This window comes from Trachymyrmex cornetzi, unplaced genomic scaffold (genome assembly GCF_001594075.2).
Source record: "Trachymyrmex cornetzi isolate Tcor2-1 unplaced genomic scaffold, Tcor1.1 scaffold1354, whole genome shotgun sequence".
Lineage (NCBI taxonomy): Eukaryota > Metazoa > Arthropoda > Insecta > Hymenoptera > Formicidae > Trachymyrmex > Trachymyrmex cornetzi.
Window position 1 is genome coordinate 171,394 of NW_017295933.1, and position 26,332 is coordinate 197,725.

At 34.6% G+C, this 26,332-nt stretch overlaps 1 protein-coding gene across 1 annotated transcript in view; it reads left to right on the forward strand.

Moving 5' to 3' along the window:
- LOC108770838 (uncharacterized threonine-rich GPI-anchored glycoprotein PJ4664.02) overlaps positions 1-22,530 on the forward strand; it is a 40,730-nt gene extending 18,200 nt beyond the window's left edge. The window contains exons 3-20 of the mRNA XM_018522573.1: positions 2,983-3,165; positions 3,681-3,940; positions 4,150-4,404; positions 4,488-4,673; positions 4,919-5,184; positions 5,865-6,319; positions 6,477-6,599; positions 7,434-7,880; positions 8,378-8,666; positions 9,135-9,320; positions 9,404-9,487; positions 9,579-9,644; positions 9,774-9,851; positions 9,924-13,383; positions 14,130-18,935; positions 20,473-20,644; positions 20,769-20,909; positions 21,889-22,530. Of these exons, the coding sequence (XP_018378075.1) occupies positions 2,983-3,165; positions 3,681-3,940; positions 4,150-4,404; positions 4,488-4,673; positions 4,919-5,184; positions 5,865-6,319; positions 6,477-6,599; positions 7,434-7,880; positions 8,378-8,666; positions 9,135-9,320; positions 9,404-9,487; positions 9,579-9,644; positions 9,774-9,851; positions 9,924-13,383; positions 14,130-18,935; positions 20,473-20,644; positions 20,769-20,909; positions 21,889-22,340 (11,909 nt within the window). The 3' untranslated portion in view covers positions 22,341-22,530. The remainder of the gene's footprint in view (positions 1-2,982; positions 3,166-3,680; positions 3,941-4,149; positions 4,405-4,487; positions 4,674-4,918; positions 5,185-5,864; positions 6,320-6,476; positions 6,600-7,433; positions 7,881-8,377; positions 8,667-9,134; positions 9,321-9,403; positions 9,488-9,578; positions 9,645-9,773; positions 9,852-9,923; positions 13,384-14,129; positions 18,936-20,472; positions 20,645-20,768; positions 20,910-21,888) is intronic.
- The last annotated feature ends 3,802 nt before the right edge of the window (positions 22,531-26,332 follow it).

Here is a 26,332-nt window from a genome sequence, read left to right on the forward strand (position 1 = left end):
ATATATATATATATATACATATATGTATATTATGAGGGTTTTTTAATTCAGTTGTTTTATTTGATCACCATTTTATGATTAAACCGTACAATTTATTGGCATTACTTTTAAAGCTTTTAAATTTTACAACATTGTCCATTTTATGTAGGTATTTATAAGAAAAGTTAATACGTTTAATTAACATTACATTAAAATATGTAAACATTTTATTTTTAGTATAAATAAGTATCTATTTTTAATTTTTTAAATATGTAATTATTTTACACTTGAATTTAATTACTTTTTCGACTTGATTATAATATAAATGCAATGTAAAGTAATGAAATATAATATAAAAAAAATTAATAGGTAGAATATGACGCACGTGTGCAGGGACAAGATTAATGAACGTATCACAGTTCAATGAAATTAATCTTTATCTTAATCTTTGATAATTAAAAATTAAAATATATAATAATAATAAATTATTTTATAAATTCATATCTATTTTAACAAAATAAATTATACATTTAAATATCTATATAAAAGATTTATAGAAGTTTAGGACGCAATATAAACATTTTTATGAACGTTTTGCACATCTTTATGGTGCCTTTCGAACGTTTATGGTGTTTGAATAATTGTATTTAGAATTTCTCTAGAGGGAATTAAAACCGGTATAATTTAGGTCAAATTTTATTGCTCTGGACACATAAAAGTAATTTAAATGATATATATATATACGTTTAAAAGTAATCTAAATTTCTTGCATTTTTTATTTTTATTAATTTACAAGTATCTACAGAAAACGGAAAGTCTCTTGCAAAAGTAATCCGTACAATTTAGTTCTTTATGTGTAAAATAATTACATATTTTAAAGATTAGAAATAAACATCTATACTTATTTATACTAAAAATGAAGTTGTGTATAAATTTTTACCGAAATTCTTATTTTTTCTATTTTTTGAAAGTATTTCTAGTTTATGGTAGATCGCTTTGACGGATGTAATCTGCAATTAATCATTATTATTACAATTAATACACGATAGCATTCAACTTTCCTTTACGCAAATATGTAAGTCTTCGATAAACGCTCGTCGAAATCGCTCCGGTTTCGATCGTTGCCCAGGGATATTTCATTGACCTCGCCAAAGTGTCGCCTGGTTCCTGCGGTCAGGGTCAGTAACAAGCCTTAATCTGCAAGCACCGCTCGTGTTTCTATACAATTGTTCCTACACGATGTTCGACCTCGTTTCACGCACGATCGGTGAAAGCAACAACGGATAATTCGCGAACGGCTCGAAAGTGCTCATTGCGTGTAACCGTACGAGACGCGAACTCTCGGCATGCCGTCAAAGTCAGCCTTCGTGGGCGATTATGCACGTGCGAAGCGGGGCAACGAGATGCATGCTTCTCCATGCATAGATATACACGCATTCGACTAATTAACCGCTTGGACGGCTAGAGAGAAACAATATCCGTCTCGTAATACTATCTCTCGCTTTCGCAATGCCATTTTCGATCGGATTACGTGGCTCGTTACGGATCTTCGTAACATTTTGCTGAAGGAAGTTAGATTAACTGTAATGATATCCGCAATAATACAATCTAATTCAATTAATATAATCATGACTTTATAAGATCTCCTTAGTTTGCGGAATTATAAAAAGTTGAGCATTATCATCAGAAAGACTCTATAATTCGAGGAGATTAGCTTTTACAAAAAATTTAAAATAATATAACTGGATGTAATGAGATCTTTTATTTATTTTCTATGTAAAACGATGTTGTAAGAGTTAATTAATGCAAAAATATTGTTAGAAACAACACAGTTTTAATACATTTCAATTTAATTTACCTATATACATCTCGAAAACTTAACTTTGCCTTTCGTATATTATTTTAGGTAGAATCAATTATATATACTAAATATATTAGTTGCGTACATGTGTAAAAAAATTACTGTTTTTACAACATAAGTGCATGCTTTTGAAAAAAAATAAATTCTGGAAAATACTTTTTATTTTGCATTATCTGAATTTCTATTGACGTCAGACCACATTGTTTATCGTAAATTATACATACACATCTACATTATACATTAAAATTATACATATACATAAAATCGCTGTATTTTCTTTTATATAAATCAGAAAAAGTCTAGTCGGATATCAGAAGTGCATTTTAAGAACCTCATCGGCTATGCGATCCGAACACTATTTCTTCGCATAAACGAAAGTCCCAATCGCGTGTCAATTTCTCCCTGTGGCAGTTTTCTCTCGTGGCGTTTACGCGTTCTCCCCACGTTCGCGAGTGTGTGCATGCACGCTTTAATGCGAATATAGTGAAGAGCCAGGCGTATGCGTCTGGGACGCGCTTACATTTAATTCACGATCTCGTAGACGCGCGTGCATTTAGCGGTCGCGGTGAAAACGCCAATAGCATGCGCGAATGCTATTGAGAGGTGACACCAGAGAGCGAAATTTTTCGCGACTTGCAGCACGAGACTTAGTGCACCAGGATGTATCTGTCATAGCTGTCTCTTTATTCAAAATAATTCTACTGAAAGCAGAAAAGCAGTCTGTGAAACAAAGCGACCTCGTTTCTTCTTCTTTCAGAAAAATGCCAAATATAAGAGATAAATATCTTTAACCAAAGACCGATTTTAAATACCTATGTAATTAATTATTATTTTGTAATATTAAAAAATTTTTTTGTTCGCAGTCAATATTATATTTATTAAATCTACTAGTGTATTTAAGTACTTTTTAGGTCTAATTATTATTGATAGAGTAATATATTGTTGATTCAGTAGTCATCTGGTTTATTTATATGTGTACTTATTTCATGTAAACGCTTTAAAAATTATTATAGTTATTTAATGATATAGAAATCTAGAAAGTCAACTTTCTATATTAAAACAATTGGAAAAATACATCTAAAAATTGCTTTAAAAAAAGTATATATTTTTCGTGCTTGTAAATGTGTATTTTTATCTTTTAGGAATTGCCGAACGCAGAATTGTTTGTTATTATACAAACTGGTCAGTGTATCGGCCCGGCACAGCGAAATTCTCCCCTCAAAACATAAATCCCTATCTTTGCACTCACTTAATCTACGCATTCGGAGGTTTCACAAAAGAAAACGCACTGAAACCGTTCGACAAGTATCAAGACATCGAGAAAGGTATAAAAATATATAACATTTATTTCAAGACTTGTTGAATTTATTATCAATTTATTGAAGAATACAGTAGTGATTATAATTCAATATTGCAGCCTTGTTATAATGATTATATAATTACCTACTTATTTATATGCATATCAATGGCGATTCAATTAAAATGAAATTAAATTTATGAATGTATCAATTAAAATGAAATTAAATTTATGAATGTATCATAAATTTATTAAAAATGTAATGACTTAATGTAATAACTGAATCAATTATACAAAGGAAATTGAAGAATAAACGTTAATCGTCCTACAAGTGTTAAAAATGTTACTTTCAGTTACAACAAGAACTATTTCTAATTTTACATCTATTATATCTAAATATAAGCAGCGTTGCTTCTGTTTAGTTAAAATGCTCTGTTTATCAAGTTGTTTAATGCACTACATTGACAAACTTTGAACACATCATTTTTGATGACTTGGCCGATATTTAACTTTCACTCTTCAATGAATATGTTCACTCGACAGGCGGATACGCGAAGTTTACGGGTTTGAAGACCTATAATAAGAACTTGAAGACGATGCTGGCGATCGGCGGTTGGAATGAGGGCTCCAGCAGATTTTCACCGATGGTAGCTGATCCTGCGAGACGGCGAGAGTTTATCAAGAACTCTGTTAAGTTCCTTAGACAGAATCATTTCGACGGACTCGATCTTGACTGGGAATATCCAGCGTTTAGAGATGGCGGAAAACCGCGAGATAAGGACAATTACGCCGACTTGGTGCAGGTAGATTTATCAATCGTTTCTTACCGTCATAAAAAAGGAAATATCTTGTAGAAATCTCAACAAATAAAAAAGGTGTTAAAGGTTCATAGATAGAAATGTGGATAAACTCAAAATGATCAAAAACCGATTGCAATTTTATTTCAATCAAAGAAGGAGTGAATTGCGGAAAGTTAAATAAAATAATTAATTGTGTGTGTGCGAATTGATAGGAACTTCGTAAGGAGTTTGAGAGAGAATCTTCGAAGACCGGAAGATCGAGATTGTTGCTATCGATGGCGATGCCCGCCGGTGTCGAATATATCGACAAAGGTTACGATGTACCCAGACTAAATGAATACTTGGACTTTATTAATTTACTCTCTTACGACTATCACTCGGCGTACGAGCCCGCTGTCAATCATCATTCGCCGTTGTATCCCCTGGAGGAGGACAACGAATACAATTACGACGCGGAATTGACTATTGTAAGAATTTGCTCATTAAGATCTTATATAGTTACCATTTGAACCAGATCAATTAGTAAGGCGCCTTCATTAATGTCTAACAGGATTATACAATAACTCATCTCTTGGAGAAAGGTGCGTCCGCAGATAAGGTCGTTCTTGGAATACCAACATATGGTCGGTCGTATACGTTGTTTAATCAAGATGCAACCGAACTCGGGTCGCCAGCGGATGGTCCTGGTACCGAAGGAGAGGCCACTCGAGAGAAAGGCTATCTTGCTTATTATGAGGTAAATTTTATTGCACACAACCAATAGAAATAGTTGGATCTTAAGTGCTTGTATAATTTTGTGGGAATTTATATACTACATATGTAGTCCTTTATATAATTATATAATGGATTAGTTGTATTATCTGTGAGAATACATAAAATTTATGAAAGTGCACACATAAAAATTCTATATATTTAAATTTATAAGCATATGTTTTTTTACTTATATATTTAAAATTGAAAATTAAACATTTGTTTTTTAAGATTTGCGAGAGTATAGCAGATTCTGACGAATGGGAAGTTGTTCAACCAAATCCAAAAGCCATGGGACCATACGCCTTCAAAGGCAATCAGTGGGTAGGGTATGACGACGAGGACATAGTCAAATTGAAAGCTCATTATGTGAATGAGAAGAAATTGGGAGGCATTATGTTCTGGTCCATAGACAATGATGATTTTCGTGGCAAATGCCACGGTCGACCTTATCCATTGATTGAGGCTGCCAAAGAAGCGTTGCTTACGGATAATAGGTAACCTTATATACGTATATATAACCATATATGTTAATAAATATTAGCAACAAATATCAATTTAAGAAATAGCACTCTAAACTATATTATTATATTATGATATAATAATTATAATATATAATATATGTATTAGATGTAATAATATTACAATAATTATCTAGAAACACGATAGTGTTTCGGTGTATTATACACGTTAACGTTATTATATAAGTTATCTTAAATATCTATATAAGACATCAAATTAATAAATGATAACACAGGCCCGCAAAAAGGTACCCTGTGCTGGGGTGGAGACCCAACTATTTTTATGTATTTTGAGTCGCTAAATACGAATCTGACATCAAAATAGGACCATCCAGGAAAAATGTTCAATCTAGAGCGAAAATCTAAGTCAAAAATGGGAAAAAAATGGGTCATTTTTTCGCTCTAGATTGAAAATTTACCCTGGATGGTCCTATTTTGATGTCAGATTCGCATTTAGCGATTCAAAATACATAAAAATAGCTGGATCTCCACGCCAGCACAGGGTACTTTTTTGTTGTGAGCCTGTGTAATTGATAAAACATAAAATGTAGATTTTTCTAATTCGAAATATTATTTTTGGTGTTAGATATTTTTTATTTCTATTTATAATTTAATATTATTATATTATACACATAAAAATTATTATTATTATATAGCAGGAATACAATCGACAAGACGAAGTCAGTAGATAGTCGGAAAAAGACCCGCACTCAAAATACGCAAAGCAGCACTCGTAAGTCAAATATAAGCAACCGAAGAAGTAGCACTACATCTGCTCCGATTATCAGCAAACGTGTATCCTCTTCAAGACCAAAATACCGTACCATTTCGCAAGCAAGCAAGGAGGAACAGGAAGATCGGGAAGTATCTAGGAGATCATATGATCCATCATCAGATGAAGATACAGAGGGTAGAAACACTGTAAGAGTCACAGAGAAAATCGAGCGACCGAAGAGTCAAAACAGGAGTAAAACGCAAAGCAGTGCTGCCGATCGTATCACCCGTAGAAAGCATTCCAGACGTAAGGGACAAAACAAGACTGAGAATGAGGAATCCATAAGCAACAAGCTAACGACTCCCGAACCACCAACTACACCCGATCCAGGAACCGGTAAATTTCCGTGAAAATCACGAGATAAACATGTTTTAAACAATGATTAATCGAACGTTTGCTCTCAAACTTTGGAATATCTAAATTTAATGTATAAAAGTATTTGGGATAAAGTTATTTTTACTACGTAAAATTATTACTGGTTTGTATTTTACAGATTTTAAATGTGAAGATGAAGGCTTCTTCCCGCATCCTCGTGATTGCAAGAAATATTTCTGGTGTCTTGATAGTGGTCCCGGTGGACTTGGCGTAGTTGCGCATCAATTCACCTGTCCATCAGGTAATTGTACTCTACTATTAATAATTTTTCCGTATAACAAATCAAACTAACCAAGACTCTTTATAAATCAAAGAATTGGAAAGAATACGGGCGTTAGAAGTCAGGCACAGAAGATATCGCGTCTTTTAACTTTTCTTTCTTTTTGTTTAATTCTGACATTTAAATTCTCGATGTAGGGGAGTTCACCATGACAGGATAACTTTTAGTTTATATATGTTAGTTTGTGTTTGCTCTGAGGAAGGCTAAAAAATGAGCCGAAACATGTAAGCGCGTTTGTTGAATAAAGAAGCTTCAAGCTTCATAGATGTATTATTTGCGCGACGTCTTCTGCGCCTGACTCCTAACACCCGTATTCTTTCCAATTTTTTGATTAATAATTTTTATTACGTTTTAACACTTAATTCTTAAATTATGTTACATTATGAGAAAAAAGGAAGAGATAAGTATGAAATCTGTTATATGTATATATATATATATATATATATGTATATATAAATTAAAAATTTAAATAAATGATACGGATAAAAAATTAATTCAAAAAATTTGAATTTTTTAATATTATTCAGTAAATATTAACTAATCGAGTGCGTTCGAGACGTATTAATAAACGCTGTTAGGGTCTTCTACCTTCATCGGTTGTTAGACATAAAACAAAGACGATACAAATAGTGCTAATAGCGTCTCTCTGACCGCATTCATAGTAACATAACATTGATGTTATAATTTTATACTCTGGGTAGTAGTTATATTATTTCCATTTATTGCTAGATCTGAAACTAGAACAGAAATTTTTGACTTATTCGTCATGTAATAGTTCCTTTTGGGTTTTCACAGGATTGGTATTCAACAAAGGGGCGGATTCTTGTGATTATCCGCGTAACGTAATTTGTCCCAAGACGTCGAAAACATCAATAGTCTCTACCACTAGATCGCCCATTACGGCCGCGACAAGTCGAACAACTTACTTGCACAGCACAACAACCGCAAAAGTGGAATCGGAAGAGTACGATTCGGAAGAGGATGACAATTTAGAAGAGGATGACGAGATCGAGGAAGACGAAGAAGTAGAAGAAGAGGAGCAGGAGGAGAAGAGAAAGGAAGAACCGATGACTACCACAACAACGAGACCACTCGTGTATAAAACACTCACCAGAAATAGACCAAGTACGACTACTACTACGACGACCACTTCGAAACCAAGTGAACCAGAAAGAGTTGACAGCGAAGACGAGGAAGATCCAAGGGTTATCAAAGAACTCATCGATCTTATCAAAAAAGCTGGCAAGTATAAGTTTGTTAAACATAGGTACATATAACTACAATGTGAGGGGGTAAATCCTGGGACAGAATCCTCGAAATCATTATAAAATTTATATAAAATCTCTATATGTATAATCCGATAATTATATATGCAACCACGAGAAATCATTAATATTAAATAATATTAAATAAAATCGTATATTTTACCAAATTACTTCATAGTAATGAAAAAAATTATTTGTAATCAGATGAAATCATGAAATCTGTGGGACAATATTTCAGCTAGTGGTTACCCCCTTGCTACAATGTACCTACTTTTTGATAATTCTATAATATTAATATTCTTTCTGCGCAATTAAAATAATAACTCTAGTAATTTTAATGTTCTTTTTTTTATATTATTTTTTATGATATTGATTTCTATGTAATATTTTTTATGATATCGATATATCTCTTCTGCTAGGAATCTTTTATACAATATTTTGAAATAAATAATTTAAAGAATTCTTTTATTTTAGGCGGAATAGAAGAGTTGGAAAAGCAATTGCTATTTCAAGAAAAGAATTCGGATACCAAATCAGGCAGCGAAAGTGTCACACCGGCTACGATTAGTCGTAGTTTATATGAACGTGTATTGAATCGCCAAACGAACAGAATTGGTAATCATCGACCTGTGTTATCGTCTTCGGAAACCAGTTATGTGAACGGGCCAGGAAGAGCACAATTCGAAGGTTTGGATGATATTCCTGAAGTGAAGAGTCTCAGACGATCACAGAAACCTCAATATGTCACCATCGAAAGATCCAAGTCAGTCACTTGTTTGATTATTATTAGTAAAAATGTTTAATATCACACTTTCTTTATACCACATGATATTGATTATACTTATTAAGTTTAATTAATTTCCATCGTAGCTTATATATTTTTTCTTTTTGTTAATCATAATTTTGAAGAGAAGCAGAAAATTAAACTGAGACCAATGTTAAATAAAACTAAATAAACAACAATGGGCAAATTGTTGTGCAGAAAATTATTAGTTATAATTAAAAATCTTTTTATTACTAGTAAATAGATTCTGTTAATTTTTAATTATAGTAAATAATTTTCTGCGCAACATTTTCCATACTTGATTAAATCCTATATGCCCATTGTTGTTTTGTTTATTTAATTTTATTAGAAGTTTGTTTCTTAAATTTAATTGTTGATAAAACTAATTTTATAAATTGTAAATGTTTAATTCATGTACCTTTTAGTTACAATTCTGATATTGATTAGATCAATCACGAAAGAATCTTTATCCGAGAACGAAGACATCAATGAGGACGAGGAAGACAACACTGATGTAGCATCCTCTGAGGGAAAAAGCATCAGTAATCCGTTGGAAGATAGCTTATTCACTCAACGAGTAACGCCAAGTTACGTAAATATTCGACGAACGCGACCTTCCATCACGACGTCTAAGTAAGATAATTGACAAAATAAATAATTTATCTCGTATATTGTAAAAATATTGTATAGTATCTCTCACAATATGAAATTTTCAGAATCGAGAATGACGTGGAAGGGAAGGAAATTGAAATCGAGGAGGAAAAACCGACTCGCAGACGACGACCGATCGTTTCTTTAAAGTAAACATATTTTCAATGATACAATTATTCGCGCTCTGTTCTATTAAAAATTTATTAAAAATTATTAATATTACGTAATAATTATTTTTAGACAACATGATAATGAAGCAAGCTCTGAAACGTCTAAATCTTTTCGAAATCGTGATTCAGGTTTCAGGTACAAGAGAAAAATTGCAAATATATAATAACATAATATAATTATATGTATAATATATATCTAAGTACGTATTACGGTACATTTATTATTTTTATAAGATTCTCATTTAACAACTTATAATAACTTCAGAAAATCAGAGAAAAGGGAAGATAAAAGCACGAATCAATCAGCAGACAAAGACAATGATTCATCAACAACCAAAACTAGGTTTCTATACATACTTATTTGTTACAATACTTTTATATCAATATGCATTTCACGTTCTTATTTATTTTTTAGGTACTCCAACATACAAAGATTCAGAAGTACCACTTTGAAAACTTCGGAAGGTTTGTCTAGCATAATACCTTTATCGAAGATTAGCGAGACGACTTCACCGACGAAATTAGAAGAGTATCCAGAAGTATTCAGGAAAACAGTTAGTACGACCGCTTCGTTGTCTACGACGCCTGCAACGACTACTTCGACTTCCACCGAGGTTATCACCACAATTAGTGTCGAACCGCCAGAAAATCCATCTAATGTTAGCTCTAGAGCAGACATCGACTCCACTACTGACTCGATGAAACTGGTGGAAGATTCGGCGACGGAGATCTTATTTACAACGTTGCCGGCAATTAGCAGTAGTTCAAGCCAGTCGACGACGACAACAACAACGACGTTAGCAAGCAGATCGACGATCGCCGCGGTGTCGCAACCGCGACCGTTCGGTTTTACCAGACGAAGATCCGGTTCATTAGAAGCAACAACGACGGCTACGACCCCATTGAGCAGGTCCAAGGTGAGTATTACGCCGCGACATCATACGCGTCCGTCCAATCCGGTTCTGGGGCGAGTTCGATTAAGGACGAAACCAGTCAAACGAGTTACCGAGGAGGAGTTAGTGGATCAAGTGGACATTCCGCATGCGGAGACTTCCACATCCAGGAGCAAGGACCTTAGTAGATCATATGGCAGAGGATCCAGCAGGTATACTCCACCAACGTCAAGATCAAAGACGCAAGACGTTTCCGCGAACTTCGTCCCAAGCCTCAGATACAGAGAAAGAGGCAGAACAACAGCTTCAACTACCGTTGGTACAGTTACCATTGATGATGTTAAGAGAAGATATCGAAGACCTAGCAGAGTCAATAACCCAGAATCTATTACAGTTAATGAATTGGATGATAGCCCGATAGTAAGAATAACACAAGGTGGTTCTAGAAAAAATCCGTTATATCAATCGCGATCTGACGAGGAGAATAATAAAATAACGAATATTAGGATATTTAGAAAGCCGACTGTTAATCGTGAATTATATGACAGAACGAAGTACACGAGAAAGAGAAACAACGTGGAAGAGTCGTTGCAAAAAGTAAATAATGACTTGAACCAAAAACACATAGCATCGATGACACTAAAAGCTTTCAAAACAGGTACTTCTGCGGAAACTGACAGGATTGAGGGAAACGATTTGTTGAACGGTGTTGATCAATCAACCGCAAAAATTGATTCCGTCGTTGAATCCAACACTATCCAGCCGATCTACGATTTGAAACCAATCACGCAAATTGATGGAACAACTATATCTAGCAATAAAGTAAATGCGAGTAACCAATCGAAAGATACTGTTGCCACAACGACCACTCGCATCGAAATTCATGAATTCAATCCTGATTTGGTAACGATCGTTTCTACCGAACGCGTCTTTGATGTTGCAGAAAAAACATCGGGAACGCCAAGAAAACGAAAGATTTTCCTAAGAAAGAGACCGATATCATCGAGCACAGTTGTTAATATTATTGAAACAGAAGAAGAGGAAACATCTCAAGGGCCTCGTAGACGAAAAGTGATAAAACGTAAACGTCCGCTTCAAAATACTTCAACATCGATGGAAGTTTCCCTCGAAGAAGAAGAAGATTCGAGTCTTCTTTTAAAATCGACGACTCCAATGGGAAGCGATGAAGATGTTGAAAAATCGACAGTTTCTATTAATCAGACAGAGGTTACTCTAATAAGCCAAAATACTGAAGAATCGACGATTGTTACTGGTTTAACCGGACTTACGAGAGAAATAGAAGATTCGACTTCGACTGTCACGGAAACCACCTTGTCCACCGATTACAACTCTGATGGTTTCATGAAGGTTACTTTGGAGACTCCTGCGATTGAAACCACGACGATATCAGGCGAAGATATTCTCAGTACTGCTACCATACCAACGATTAACACAGATGCTGACGAGATTCAGCGGTCAACGATTGAAATGGATACCGAAGTTACAATTGAATCAACATTGGCGACAGCCACTACTTATAACACTGAAAGCATGTTTTTAGAAGATACGTTAATACCGTCTACTGAAGCTGAGAATTTATCCACTACTCGCGTGCAAACCACGTTGTCCACATCGGATTCAGATTCAGCTACCACTCGTACACAAGTAACTACTACACCATTTACGACGGAATCAGATTCGTTTTCAGCTGCAAGATCGAGTTCCGATTCGAGATACGCGCGTAAGAAGTTCATTCGCAAGAATCCTGTATCATCTTCAGGGAACACCAACAACCAATACATTCCTGCGCTGTCATCAACGGAAAACAGCAGCCTTGAGATTCTCTCAAAACGCAAAAACTACTTATTTATTGGACGTTATCCAGTTTCTTCTAGCACCGTTAATATACTTTACGATGATCTTAAATATAAGGAGGAGAAAGAAGGAGAAGAAAAAGAGAATACAAGCAGATCTCGTGACTTGGCTAGACAGGACATTGTAAACTCAGGTACGACTCTGAGAAACAAATCGATTTTGACAAATGGTTTTTCGGATGACACCGCGGAATTCTGGAAACATTATACCACGACTTCATTAAGAGGTCAAATAAATTATCCTTCAGCTTATATTGAAGATGTTGAAGACCGTAAAGTCGCGAGAACAGAGTTTATAGAAAATAATACGTATCGATTAACACCGATTGTTACTCGCGGACCCGAGATTCGGCCACGATACAAGGTTCCAATAATATTGAAGAGGCCATTCGATCCCGAAGAAGCTTTATCGCCGAGGCGATATCCTCCGATAGATTCTGCACCTGAAGAATCCGAGGAGACACCAGAGACAAGGGATGCTAGGCTGAGACAATCCGGCTTCCGGCAGCCGCGAATGCGTTATAAGCTTCTAAATCGGAACAATGTTAAAATCGAGGAAAAAACTACGCAGCCGAGTCCAGAATCTACGAGCACTTGGCAATACTTCAGAACACGTTCGTACCCAAAACGTACGTCGACCAGTACGGAAGCGGCAGTCACGGAGACTCTGATACCGATGAAAAAATTTGATTACGTTGCGGATGCTTTCCATCGGAAACAGCAATCACTGAGAACAACGACGCTAAGGAGCAACGATTTTTTTGACTCGCAAAATTTAATTGATCCATATTATACGCGTACCACAGTAAAACCATCAGTAACTAGATTGGTGACCTCGGTAACAGAGTCCGGCACCACGGAGCGGCAGAAGATCCTCATCAAGACCAAGTATTCGTCACTGACATCGACCACGAGGATACCAGCGGATCAATTCCCTCCAACGACTCCGTTGTCAACTTTGATGACTGGAGTCAACGATGACTCTGCTAACGAAGTTCGTCATGGTGTCGAACGATCCACCTTGCCCATCGAGGGCGAGTTCAATTATCGTCATAATGATCGATTCACTACAGAATCTTACGAGTCTTCGACTATCGAGATCGAGTCAGTATTCAGCAATCTGATCACCGGCAAGGGCTCCGCGAAATAATAGTATACGAATGTCGTTACTATTTATCAATGTAGTCAACAATAATGTACATAGATCCAGCCATTAAGTAATTAAGAAACCAATTGCGATCGCCGATTTATCGGAAGGAACGTTAAAGTGTTAGTAGACATTTAAAGGTCACTAATGTATATAACACTCTTAACAAACTTAATTATATTATATTTAAGATTGTTCTATGAAATGGACATTAAGTATAACTATGTGAATCAAAAGGAACGACAAGGACTCGTTATAGCTCACGACGACCGACGACTGAATAATCGTCTTCACGCATCATCCTCACATCATCAATAATGACTGAATCATAACGAGCACCTTCTTCATCCGCTTACTCAGAGGGGAACCTTTGACTGAAACCTCTGATAACTTTCTCGATGATGTACTTCTACTTACCACAAATACAATAATCATTAAACACTATCGATGTCCTAGGATGATTCCTTAATCGATCCAAATTAACGCAGCAAGCAAGACACGTTCGCGGCGCTTCAATAGATAACTAAAGAGTCTTCCTCTTCATGTTCCTTCTTTTTTCCTCCAAACTGGCGCAGTTCACGCACGGACAGAAAGACAGAAAGAAGGAGACTGCAAAGAAATAAACTATGAAGGGAGAGGACAAGGAGAAACAGAGAAGTCCTTGAGAACCTCCGTATTAAAGCGCGCTGCTTTATTCTGATTTTCAGGTCGCCGATTCGGAAGCTATTAGGCTGCCGACTCTGAAGGAGCTGATTGGCTATCCGACGACTTACTACGACGATCGTACTGCTACGACGTCGTCATCCGTACTCTTGCACTTGTTGCGTAACGATGTGGACAACGATATTAGCCGGCAGAACGTCGAGGAGTTGTTGAGAGGAACAGACGAGTCTCAAGACGGTGAAAAAAAGATCGCCCAATCACCGAGAGACATAATTGAAGAAACCGGCGATTTGTGGCTGCAGCAAGCCTCAGAAAACAGAGCGAGATCTCGCACTTTAAGAAAGGATGACGTTACAAACTTTGATGAACGAGTTTCAGTCACGAACACTATTCAAGAAGACGAGACTAAACGAAAGACGTCTACCAATTCGATCTATTTGAAACCAACGACAATGCGCGGCATTTCTCTCGTTAGTTTGATTTCCAGTCCGGTAATGCGTGGGTTTTACATCACCAGGAGCGAAAATGTATCATCGATATTGATGGATAGTTCTACGCCACTTTACACAACGACTGATATTCCCGTTGAACAGCAGACGGAAACCATTTTAATTTCCGACGTTTCTATGACTGATGGGACTGTTACTGTTGCTTATAATGATCAGATTGAATCGGGACCTAATATTCTCGACGACAATGTAAATATCAGTAACGACAAAGGTATTGGTTTTCGCGAAGAGAAATATTCCGTACCCAATTCTTCAATGACTTTCTCGAACGCTGAGATTTCAAATCATAAAAAATCTGACTTAATTACAATTCTTGTCGATGGACCAACGCCCAAGAGAGGAAAATTGTTGCGTAATTTTGATCATATGACGCCACTTTTTAACTCTTACGTCGCATCTTCGACAACGCCGACAAGACGAAAAATCGCTATCGCTGTAAATAGATACAACGAAGCCATCACGCCGTTGTGGACGGGCAGACGTATAGTGGCAAAGAAAAGAAATAGGACTACTGTTTCACCAATCAAGGACGCTATAAGACGAACGGAGAGCGATTCTATTTATGCCTTGACGAATACTTTAAGAAGCGTTTCTCTAACTACTGAGGCTTCGACTTTGGCATCAAGAAATAAACTTCCTACGGCTTCGACCATATCGACAACTTCTCTAACGGAGTTCGATGATTTCACGGCATCTCCTGAAATTTTAAGCGTTTACAATAATCTTGCGAATTCTAATGCCAAAATTGAAGACTCGAAAAGCAATGTAACTGAGACAATGACTTTAACAAATTCAATAATCGCAACGACTCCTTCGATTTTCAAAACTATTCCAACAAATGCCACAACTGCTGATATTTCAACGTTTTCAGATGATTCTACAATTATGAATGTTCCTGTAGTCAACGCGTCTGTTACATCATCGACGATAGCAGTTTCAAAAGCATCCACAGTTGCGGCTGAACTTACCATAATCTATACACCCACAACTATAAGTACTGAAATTGAAACTACTCCAAATTATTCCGTAACTGATAATCCAATAATTGAGAATGCAATTCTGACTGATCCTGCAACTACGATTACGTTCGCAGTAAATACTGAAAGTGAAATTCCTTCTACAAATGTAAATATAATTCCAGAGACTACTACAATTGTAACCGATCATGTAACTACAGTAACAAATACTGGAGTCGTAACTATACCAGTAACTGCTAATGCGCAGGAAATTGTAGATGATTCTACAAATATGACTAGAGTGCAAATTGCAAATGCTAATATTGGCACTACTTCCTCAATTACAAATTATTTCACAGATGCAATTCCAACAACTATAAGCATGCACGACGTTGTAACTGATTCTACCTTAGTTACAGCTGCGAGTGCTACAGCTGAAACATTTTCCATAACTAGAAATTATTCCACATTCACTACAGTTAAGAATGCTACGATTCCCATTACTACTTTACCATTAACAACAGTCATTCCTTTAACTGTGAACACGCAACATATACATGCAACTACACCCATGACAACGAATAATCTCGCAGATATAAATACTGTAACAACAAATATAATGACTACGCCTCTTAATGTAATTATTCCAACGATTACTGATCTTAATGTAATTACATCGCCTATAAATACAAACATTCCTTTCATTTCTTCAACTAGCGAGATCTCACCAATTACGATTCGGCCTAAAAATAGTTCTGTGACTTCGCCCAAGGCTCTCATTACGAATACAGACATAACTTCAACAAGTTCAGCTGTTTCTACAATTTTAACGCCTGAATCCTCTACAATACATCTTGCAAATTCAAGTAATTTTAATATTAGCAGCAATTCCGAGATATTAGCCGTTACAACAATTGCAGAGACTACTGAAATTACTGAAATTCCTATAACGTTCGAAATCCCTTCAACATTTACTTCGACAGTGACCGCATATCCAAAACCTCATTCTAGTACAAATTTCGAAGCATTATCTGTTGTAACAGCTACATTGTCAACCCAAGGGGATGAAAATTCCTCAACTCCAATAATCACTCAAACTCCTTCAACCCCCTTTTCGATCACAACATTAATTACTAACAAAACGACTGTAGCTGTAGAAAAATCTACAGCTTTTACGACGCCCTTTGCGACTACTGACGAATTTGCGATAAACTCCACTATTCAAACAACTACGGACACTTATGAATCAGATTTTGTACAAACAATAAGTGAAGAGTCTTTAACGCTGGAACAGAAGACAGATTTTAAGGAAACTACGTCAATGAAAACACAAAGTCAAACTGAAGATCAAACAATTGCGACCATTAGCAAATTGAGTTCTGCCCAAACAATGAGGAACGAGTTTACAGCTCCAGAAATAAAGGTGTCAGAAGAAACTATTTCAAAGATTACAGAAAACCAAAAACAGAATCAAACGATTTTGGAACTCAACACAACCAATTATCAATTTAGTCAAAAAACTGCTAAACGTCGCGTTTTAAATCGAACAAACAATTGGCTTGGAAGTCCTACAACACCACAAAGAACTAATGAATATCCTCGACGTCAAGTTACATTGCACCGTAGACGATCACAAAGACCTGCTACTCATATTTCGTCCTCAAAAGCGATTGAGAAGAATCGTGAAAGAAGAATCATACAGAAGAGAATCAGAATTAATTCTAAAGCGTTCAATAATACTATTAGATCCGATCAGGATACTGTTGATGTTCAAAATATTACTGATTATACTAATGATCAGGTAAAAAATATGAGAAGGAGAAAAGTTGTACTGAAGAAAAGAGTCAAGGAAGAAATGAATACTATTTTACCCACAGAAGAAACAACAGTATTTCTTCAGACACCTACCATTATTGGGAACGAAACACTTCAAACTTATTATGAGAATGAAAATATCAAAGAAAAACAAGAAGTTATATTGAAACAATCTGAAGAAAGTTTGTCAACAACAAAAAACATCAGTACCAATTCTAGTTCTGCTAATGAGAGTTTTCCAGATAATATTCAAAATAATCTTTATGTACCTAAGGATTTTTCTAAACTAGAAAATCCGAAAAATAAACCTAAATCCGAGGAAAAGAATCTAATCGAAGGAGAGAGGGTAGATTTTGATTCTATCAATACAAATCTAAGAGACAATTTTCCGAAAAGTTCTTACTCAGATAAGAATCTTTCTGACAAAAGAATCACAAGAAGAAGGATGAGAGTTGTATTGAAGAATGTCAGATCTAAAATTGAAGAGAAGAATTCCACGATTGAAGAAATAAATGTGAATCCTGATTTTGCCAATAAAAATTTTCAAAATAATTTTTTAAATAATCAAAACATAAGTCAGAATTTTTCCAATGAGGAAAAAACAAGAAGAAAAATGAGAGTTAAATTAAAGAGAATTAAATCTAAATCTGAAGAAGAGGAGACAAAGACTGAAAAAGCCGGTACAGAAGATGATTTTACCAATGAAAGTCTCCAAGGTACTTTTTCTAATAATTTTTACAGCGCTAAGAATTTTCCCGTTGAATATAGGACTAGAAGAAGAATGAGAGTTGTATTAAAGAGCGTCAAACCTAAGACCGAAGAAAAGAATCCAACAGTTGAAGAAATAACTGTAGAGCCTGACTCTATCAATGAAAATCTTCAAGGCACTTTTTCAAATAATTTTCGCAACGCTAAGAATCTTCCTATTGAATATAGGACTAGAAGAATGAGAGTTGTATTAAAGAGCGTCAAACTTAAGTCTGATCTGGAAAAGAATTCGACAGTTGAAGGAATAACTGTAGATCCTAATTTTACCAATGGAAGTCTTAGAGACACCTTTTCAAATAATTTTCGGAAAAATTTTCCTGTCAAACATGGAACTAGAAGGAGAATGAGAGTCGCATTGAAAAGCATTAAGCCTAGATCCGAGGAAAAGAATTCAACAGTTAAAGAAACGAGTGTAAATTCTGATTCTAATTTTTCCGATAAAGATTTTCAAGATAGTTTTTTAAGTAACCTTCATGAGAATCTTTTTAATGGAGAAGACGCACAAAGAAGAATGGAAGATGCATTGAAAAGTGTCAAACCTACATCCAAGGAAAGAGATTCAGTAGCTGAAGAAACAAATGTCGATTCTAATTTTGCTAGGAAAGATTCTCAAGTACTTAACACATTACACTTTTTAAGTAATCTTCATATGGGCGATAATCTTCCCGACAAGAAAAAGATGATGAAGCATTCTAAATCCGAGGAAAAGGAGGCGATGATCAAACAGCCGGAAGACACGGAGTCGCAGACCACGAGGACGTCTGTTCCGGTCGAGAAGGATACCGATCGATTCTCGCTCGAGGTCAGTGCAGCTTTAAGTCGAAGATCCACTTTAAATTGATAACATTGTATTTTCTTGATCGCATGTTGCCCTAACCAAAACGGAAACATAAGAACGAAACGCTGCAAAAACTAATGAGGAACCCTAGTAGAACTGACTTACTACTACGAGTATCACCACCTCTTCTTGAAGCTAACCAAAAGACCTCTTGAAGCATGATTTTCTCGCAGAAATCATCATTTAATGTCTTACTTTCAAATCGCCTGAAGATACCTCTTACTCAACATATAATCTCTTCTGAATCCGCTTTTGGTGTCTAATCGATCGGTATACTTCTCGGAAAGACTTTAAAGAATAATGCAAAGCGGCAGTGCCATGAAGATTACTTTCAACCGCTTAATATAATTATTCGTTCGATTGCTGACCATAATCGTCCATATTTTTTGATATCAAGTCAAAATATAATTTATCAATTAATAGTATATGAACATGATACGAACGATTAATCTGGAAGGAATTGATTGTAATTGATTATAACTTCCAATTAGTGGCTTCTCTTGAATGGCAGTTTGGCAAAGTCTCGGTCATCGCCTCTCACTGGATTTAAGTAAAATACTTTCCGTGAAATAAAAGGAGTTACATTATCATCTTTTACGCTACTACGTCATCATCATATTTCTAAGACATATTACTCGCCTACGAAAACGCTCTTTTTCCTCTGACTATTAAAAACCTATCTACTCCGCGGATTAAATTGGAAACTTAATTTTTCTCTCTGAGCAAATATTTGAGACGCGAACGGATCAAGGAATATCTTCATTTACTGCTATTTCTTCCTAGCATTACAAATTAGCAAATATCTTTTTAAAAGACGCGCATTTTTGTGAACGTCCATTTACTTTTTCTGATAAATTATCTTCAACGTTTTAATGCCTGGATCAATGATTAATATATCTTAACACGTGGAACATCGCAAACAACACAAAATTCCAATACAACTTAGAATCTAAAAGAGTTTAAGAGATCTTCCAGGCATTTCTAAAAGAATGATTGAAAAATTAAAAAATCTTTTACAATACGTAAAAGATATTTGAAGAATATTTTAATGATTAAAAAGCACTTTGGATAAGGTGTATAAAAAAAATACTAAGAAACATATTCATATCTCTTTCGATAAATGTGCGTATTTGTTTCTGAAATTTTAACAAATGTAACATAAACTACATGTTAAATGCACGCATTTGTCAATAAAGTGAGGTATGAATACGGATTATAAAGTAGATATTAATATAAATGAGATATAAATATAAATAAGAAACTTTTCGAATTCTTTAAAAGACTTTTAGATGTTTGTGTTGTCTAAGATATTAGATTTTCTAGAGTTTCTTATTTATCTTTATCATGAATCTATTGTAAGAGCTTTGCTTTGTCAAAATGTACGAATGCACATATGTGTGTGTGCATTTAACTGAATTGATGATATTGTAATATTGTGATATCGGTTTGTATTATTTCTAGTATTATAAATCAATATATAAATCAATTGTATCTCGAGCAGGTGATGAACGGTAAATCGATTAATCGCAACTCAGAAAGTGGACATTCTAATAGACGTAGGAAACCGACGCCGTTCACAACGATCGCTCCACTAACCAACACCTTATCGAATACCGTTTATCGAAGACGTAGACCGGTTGAGACCACAATATCATCGAGGATAGATTTCGTCGGTAGGTTCACCTAAAAGTAGCATTCATTTACTTCGTTTATTTCTAGCCCATATTTTTAAAAAAATTTAATTTTGTCTTTCCTGTTTTAATTTTTATCTTTTTTTCGAACCATTTCTTCTTTCAGACGCATTCGAAGGCACCGAGTCCTATGTTAAGCCGGCTGCCGTCTTGCATGATCAGAATGCAGACGTATCCGATCAAAGCATCCGTGCCCAAGAATTCGCGGTGACGCTATCGGACCCGCCGTCCTCGACGTCAGACATTGGTACATTATATTTGCTAGAAACCACGCCATCCGATTTTCTAATTCTTCTAATCTGAAGTCCATATACTAAGTTCATCATATACTTCATTCTCTTCACGGACTACATCGGGTAGCTATGCGTTTTTAATAGCAATCGATTTATTTCAAGACCGTCGCGGCCAGCTTCTTCGTTACGGGGTCATTTTTGATAATTGTGTACGACGGCCCTAATAATCTGCCTTGTCAGCTCCTCGACTTACGTCAAATCGTATGACGCTAGCTAATCGCTCAAAAGACTATCTTCTTAAAAATATGGAATCTTCGCGATAACGTCATCATTCAGTCAAATAATTCATTCATTACACATATCTTTTTCATGATTTTCGCTTCTAACGTCTATTTTTTGTTCTCTATTTCTTTTCCGATTGCGCAATTCCGCGATTTATACGCGGCTCTCTTCTGAATTTGTCTTAATTAATGTCAGCCGTTTATATTAACGCAATTGTTAATTTCCACGCATACTATCAATATCGTCTCTTTCTCTCTTACGGCCATATTTATTCACAATTTGGCTTTGCTAAGCGAATTAATCACTAATCGTTGAATTCATGCCATTATCGACAGACTGGACAGTACATGGCATGAATCCTTCAATCGAACTATGATAGGGTTTAAATGGTTAGTTGGTTGTAAAATGTCGACTTTCTCAGGAATAGCTGTTTTTGTACCGTTCGTTGGTACTTATTCTAATCGGATTTGTTAACACGATTTTACATAGCACGTGCTTATGATATTCCTGACAAGGTTATCGAGACGTTCGTCTCTTCGTCTTTCAGTCTCTGTGCAGCTATTGGCTCTCATCATCTATCATTGATTGATGTCTTACTAATGAATTTCGATCTTTTCACTTCGACGCGCTCTCTCACTATGGGAATCAGTGACCTGCTTGCCCTCTCAGTAATATCGAAGTGACAAAAGACTAATCAGGTTCTATAACTAGGTCAAACACCGTTAAGGGATGTCGATAGGCGCAAGATAAGCACCACCGTGATACCTAGAACAGATCCTACGACCAGTAGGACAGTTTCAAGGTATGATACGAACTTTCGAAGCCGCCAGAGATCTCAGACGAAAGACAGGGCTACGGTGAACGCGACTACAAGGCCCAGAAGACCGCCAGTAATCGACTATGATTATTACGAGGATGAGGCGCCGATTGTCATCGGCAAATCCGTCCTCAACAGTAAACTCTTCCTCACGAGTAAGGGTACCATACGTTGCATGGATCAGGGCAACTTCCCGCATCCGTACTCGTGTAAAAAATTCATCACTTGCGCTCGTATGGTGAACGGTCAGGTGATCGGAACCGAGTACACTTGTCCCGACAAGCTGTCTTTCGATCCGGTCGGCGGTATCTGCAATTGGTCCGCCGGTCTCGGTTGTAAGGACTAATAGAGGCTTTGCTTCAATCACTCGACAGTTCAATAGAAAGAAGTTATTTTATAGGCTCGATTACATCAATATCTCCTAGAATTCTCTCTCTTTTGTCTCTATTACAAACTGAAAAAAGATAGTAAAAGTGTTAAATTAAGTTTAATATTGATACAATTAAACCAACCTTAATTTTATCTCTTAGAGTTAAATACGCAAACTTTATGTTTTCTCTGCATTTATGTAGATAATTTTTAATTATATTTATATCTCTTATTTTTAATTATATTTATATATTAAGGCTGTATTCCAAAATTCATTCAATGCTGAGAATCTGTAGTATACGTAATGTAAATTATAAATTTTTAGCGCTGGCAGTAATTTGGAATACAACCTAAATGGTACACTATTTATTTCCGTCATATGTGGAATATTTTTAAGAAAATATATGACTGTCGAGTGATTATCATTGCGACGTCTCGGAAGACGAACTTTCGGATACGGCGAATCACTTGGCTTAAAAATTAAGAAAAAGGAATTTCTAATATTGCAAAATATAAAAAATTCTATTAATAGTAAGTGTAAATCGACCGAGATATGATCAATATAAATAAGCTAAGAAAGTCATATTCGGTTAAAGCAGATTGTTTTACTGCCTAATGATTTTTGTGTGAATCTTATAACTTCCAATTCAAGCAAACTGAATTTGGAGACGTAAGATTACAAATTAAATTGACAAGCAATTTAATAAATTTTTTACAGCATTTTTTAAGATATACATTAGTATCAGATTATTCATTTGTCAATTTATTAATTATTATAATTTGTGATATTACATATTCCAATTTTTATTTAGGACTGTTCCAGTGATAAATAAATGTCAATTAGCCATTGAACGACATCGAATTGACGTCAAAATTATCATATCGATGTCGATTCAATATCAATTCGACCAGTCATTTCTTAACTGGAGTGTTTCAAGACCGACAAATAATCAGTGCAATTTGTTTGAACTGGAAATTATAAGATTTATTATAATTTCCAAAAATATTATTAGATCAATATTCGCTTTGACCATATATATGTACATGACCTTTTTCGCTTCTATTTTAATTCACTCTCTTTTCACGCATGTAGCTCGAAATAGTATTACTTTGAAATGGTATTACTAGACTAACAAAGTTTACTATCGTTACAAGATGATGAATAAGAGTATTCTAGAGAAATCATCGTCAAAATTATTACAGTATAGAATTATATGATCAGAAAACAAGCGTGAAATAACTGGATTATTCGTTTGAGGATACTGGATTTGATCCGGTTATAATGAAACAGATAGTGAAAAGGCTATAATTCCACCCAGTTCTTCATTAAAAAAAAAAATTTTTTTTTTCTCTTTTTTGGCTAGAAATATAGTAGTATTGCATCTCAATATTGCAACACACATATCAAATAGAAGTTTTCATCTAACGGCTTTCATCTAAAAATTAAAAAATTTTTTTTATCTTTATAAAATCATTACACAGTAAAAAATCTTGCGTCCATATGTAGAATTTTTCTTGTGTTACCACATTTTGATTATTACTTCAATGTAAAATTAACATATAACTGAGATATGTTATTATTTTTGTAATACTTTGATGTGTTAGATTCATATCACCTTTCTAACTTAACATTTGCTTATGTCAATTAAAAATGTTATTTTGAATGTTTTTAATACAATTGTTTCAAGTCAATCTATATATCTCAAAGTCAATTTAACATCTAAGAATTTTTTCATTTACATTATACGAAAAATGTTTTATTGACATTTTCTTATGAGTTACTGCAACTACTCTTCTATGTACTCTACTTATTTTATATATTAGTTTTAAATCACCCTTAAAGTCAAAATAACAAATATAAATGTAAAGTATTGTGTCAATTATTTAACATTACTAGTTCGTTAATAAATAACACAAGACGAATGAGTTATTTTAACTTAAAATTTAGAGTGAATCTCCTGGGACATGTAAAAAATTAACATTTTCTTTTTTACTGTGTAGTGACCTGTAAAAAAATTGATTCATTTATAGTCGTTGACCACGAAGTGAGCTATTTTCAATCATTTCAATGAAAATGTATTTCGTCTACTTATTGTACGACTGTGCAATAGCCATATAATCGAGCGAAAACACAGAGCGGTGATATTATCGTTAAAGTCTCTTTATGTAAATATTAAGTGTTATAAGTAGTATATAAGATAAGTATACTTTCCGCGTTTCGTACTAGCGCAAACTTATCTGTAAATTTTTTCGATAAAGTTCTTCCTATTCGATAAGTCTTCTCGCTAAAAAAATATACGATAAATCTTACTAAACTTTCATTGACTAGGCTTGTCAAGTACATTGGATCTGTGTGTAGGTTAAAGATTTTTGTACATGAAATAAAAAGCTGAAAGTTGTTTAATTACACACACACACACACACACACACACACACACACACACACACACACACACACACACACATGTGTGATTGTCTATTATATATTTAAAAAAAATAAGTTGTAAGTTGTAATAAAGGTAATATAAAATTTGGCATCATTATTTTACATAAAACTATTTCACTTTGATTTATTAAAGGAAATTTTTCAGCGAGCATGAACAAGAATGTCATAATGTGACATGTTTTATCAGTGAAGAATATGTAAACTGTATCGAAGATTTTTATTTTGTACGTGAAATAAAAGCATCGTTTAACCACACATACGTCTCTGTTGTACATTTCTTAAAAAACGGGTCATAATTAAAAATAAAGGTAATTAGCTGTAATAAAATATATACTACATTTACACGGCATGCTTTACGCCGAAGTTGTAACATCGATGTTATGAAACTGGCCAATCATAGCTATTCCTCTGAAGAATGGAATGACTGTGATTGGCCAGTTTCATAACATCGATGTTATAACTTCGGCGTAAAGCGTGCCGTGTAAACGTAGTAATAGATATTGTGACGTCTGAAGAGAAAAAGAAAGAATAGGTCACGTAGGATTTGCTCTTCCAGAGACACTTATCATATAAATTATTTAAAATATCAACTTAATTTGCTATATAAAAAACGGTAATCCGAAAATGGTAGGTTGAAAAACGGTAAGTCGAAAACCGTATATTATCACTTGACTATGAAGTAAGAATAAGGAGACCTAACTAGATAGGATAGGGAGAAAAAAGTTGGTCACAGAAAATGTTCCGTATACTGCCATGTTTGCTGAACGGAATAACTTGCAACATTTCATCGCCATATTGAGCGACATTCATATATGTACAGTGTCACATTTAATTGTGTTAGTGTATTATATTTAAGTGTATAAGTGTAGATCGAGTTTAATCTGTTTGGTAAAGTTCAGAGTTTCTGTAATTTTGTACATTGTTTAAAGTATAATTTAATTATATTTTATTTATAATATGTATATATATATATATTATATATATATATTGAATGATATAATTTTGATGAAAATTATAGAATTACTTTTAACATAAACTTTAATATTCAGCTTTTATAACCTATAATTGCTTGCATGTGAAATGAATATAAATATTTAGATATGAATATGTTTTATTCTCTTAATAATCAGAATTCGTATATTTTCTAAGTACATTCCCACACAGCAATGGAGATCTATGTGATATACTAAAATCAATTCGGATATACGAAATGTATCTCAATATATCTTTAAGATATCATCAGTATATTATGACTATATCATGAATACACTTCCTGTATAAGATATTCAGGAGATATCTTACCCCGAACAAAGTAAATGTGTACAATATATCTCAGAGACATTCTGAAGATATCTAACACATAAGAATCTTCCAGTCGTTTCTAAGATGTCTCTTTATATATAAAACTTGTAGAATAGTACGTAATTATAATGTATGTACATATATAAGGGCATAATTAAAGAAATTATCTCTTCAGGTGGTATTTATCTTAGAACATATACTACTGGAAGGAGCATAGGCTC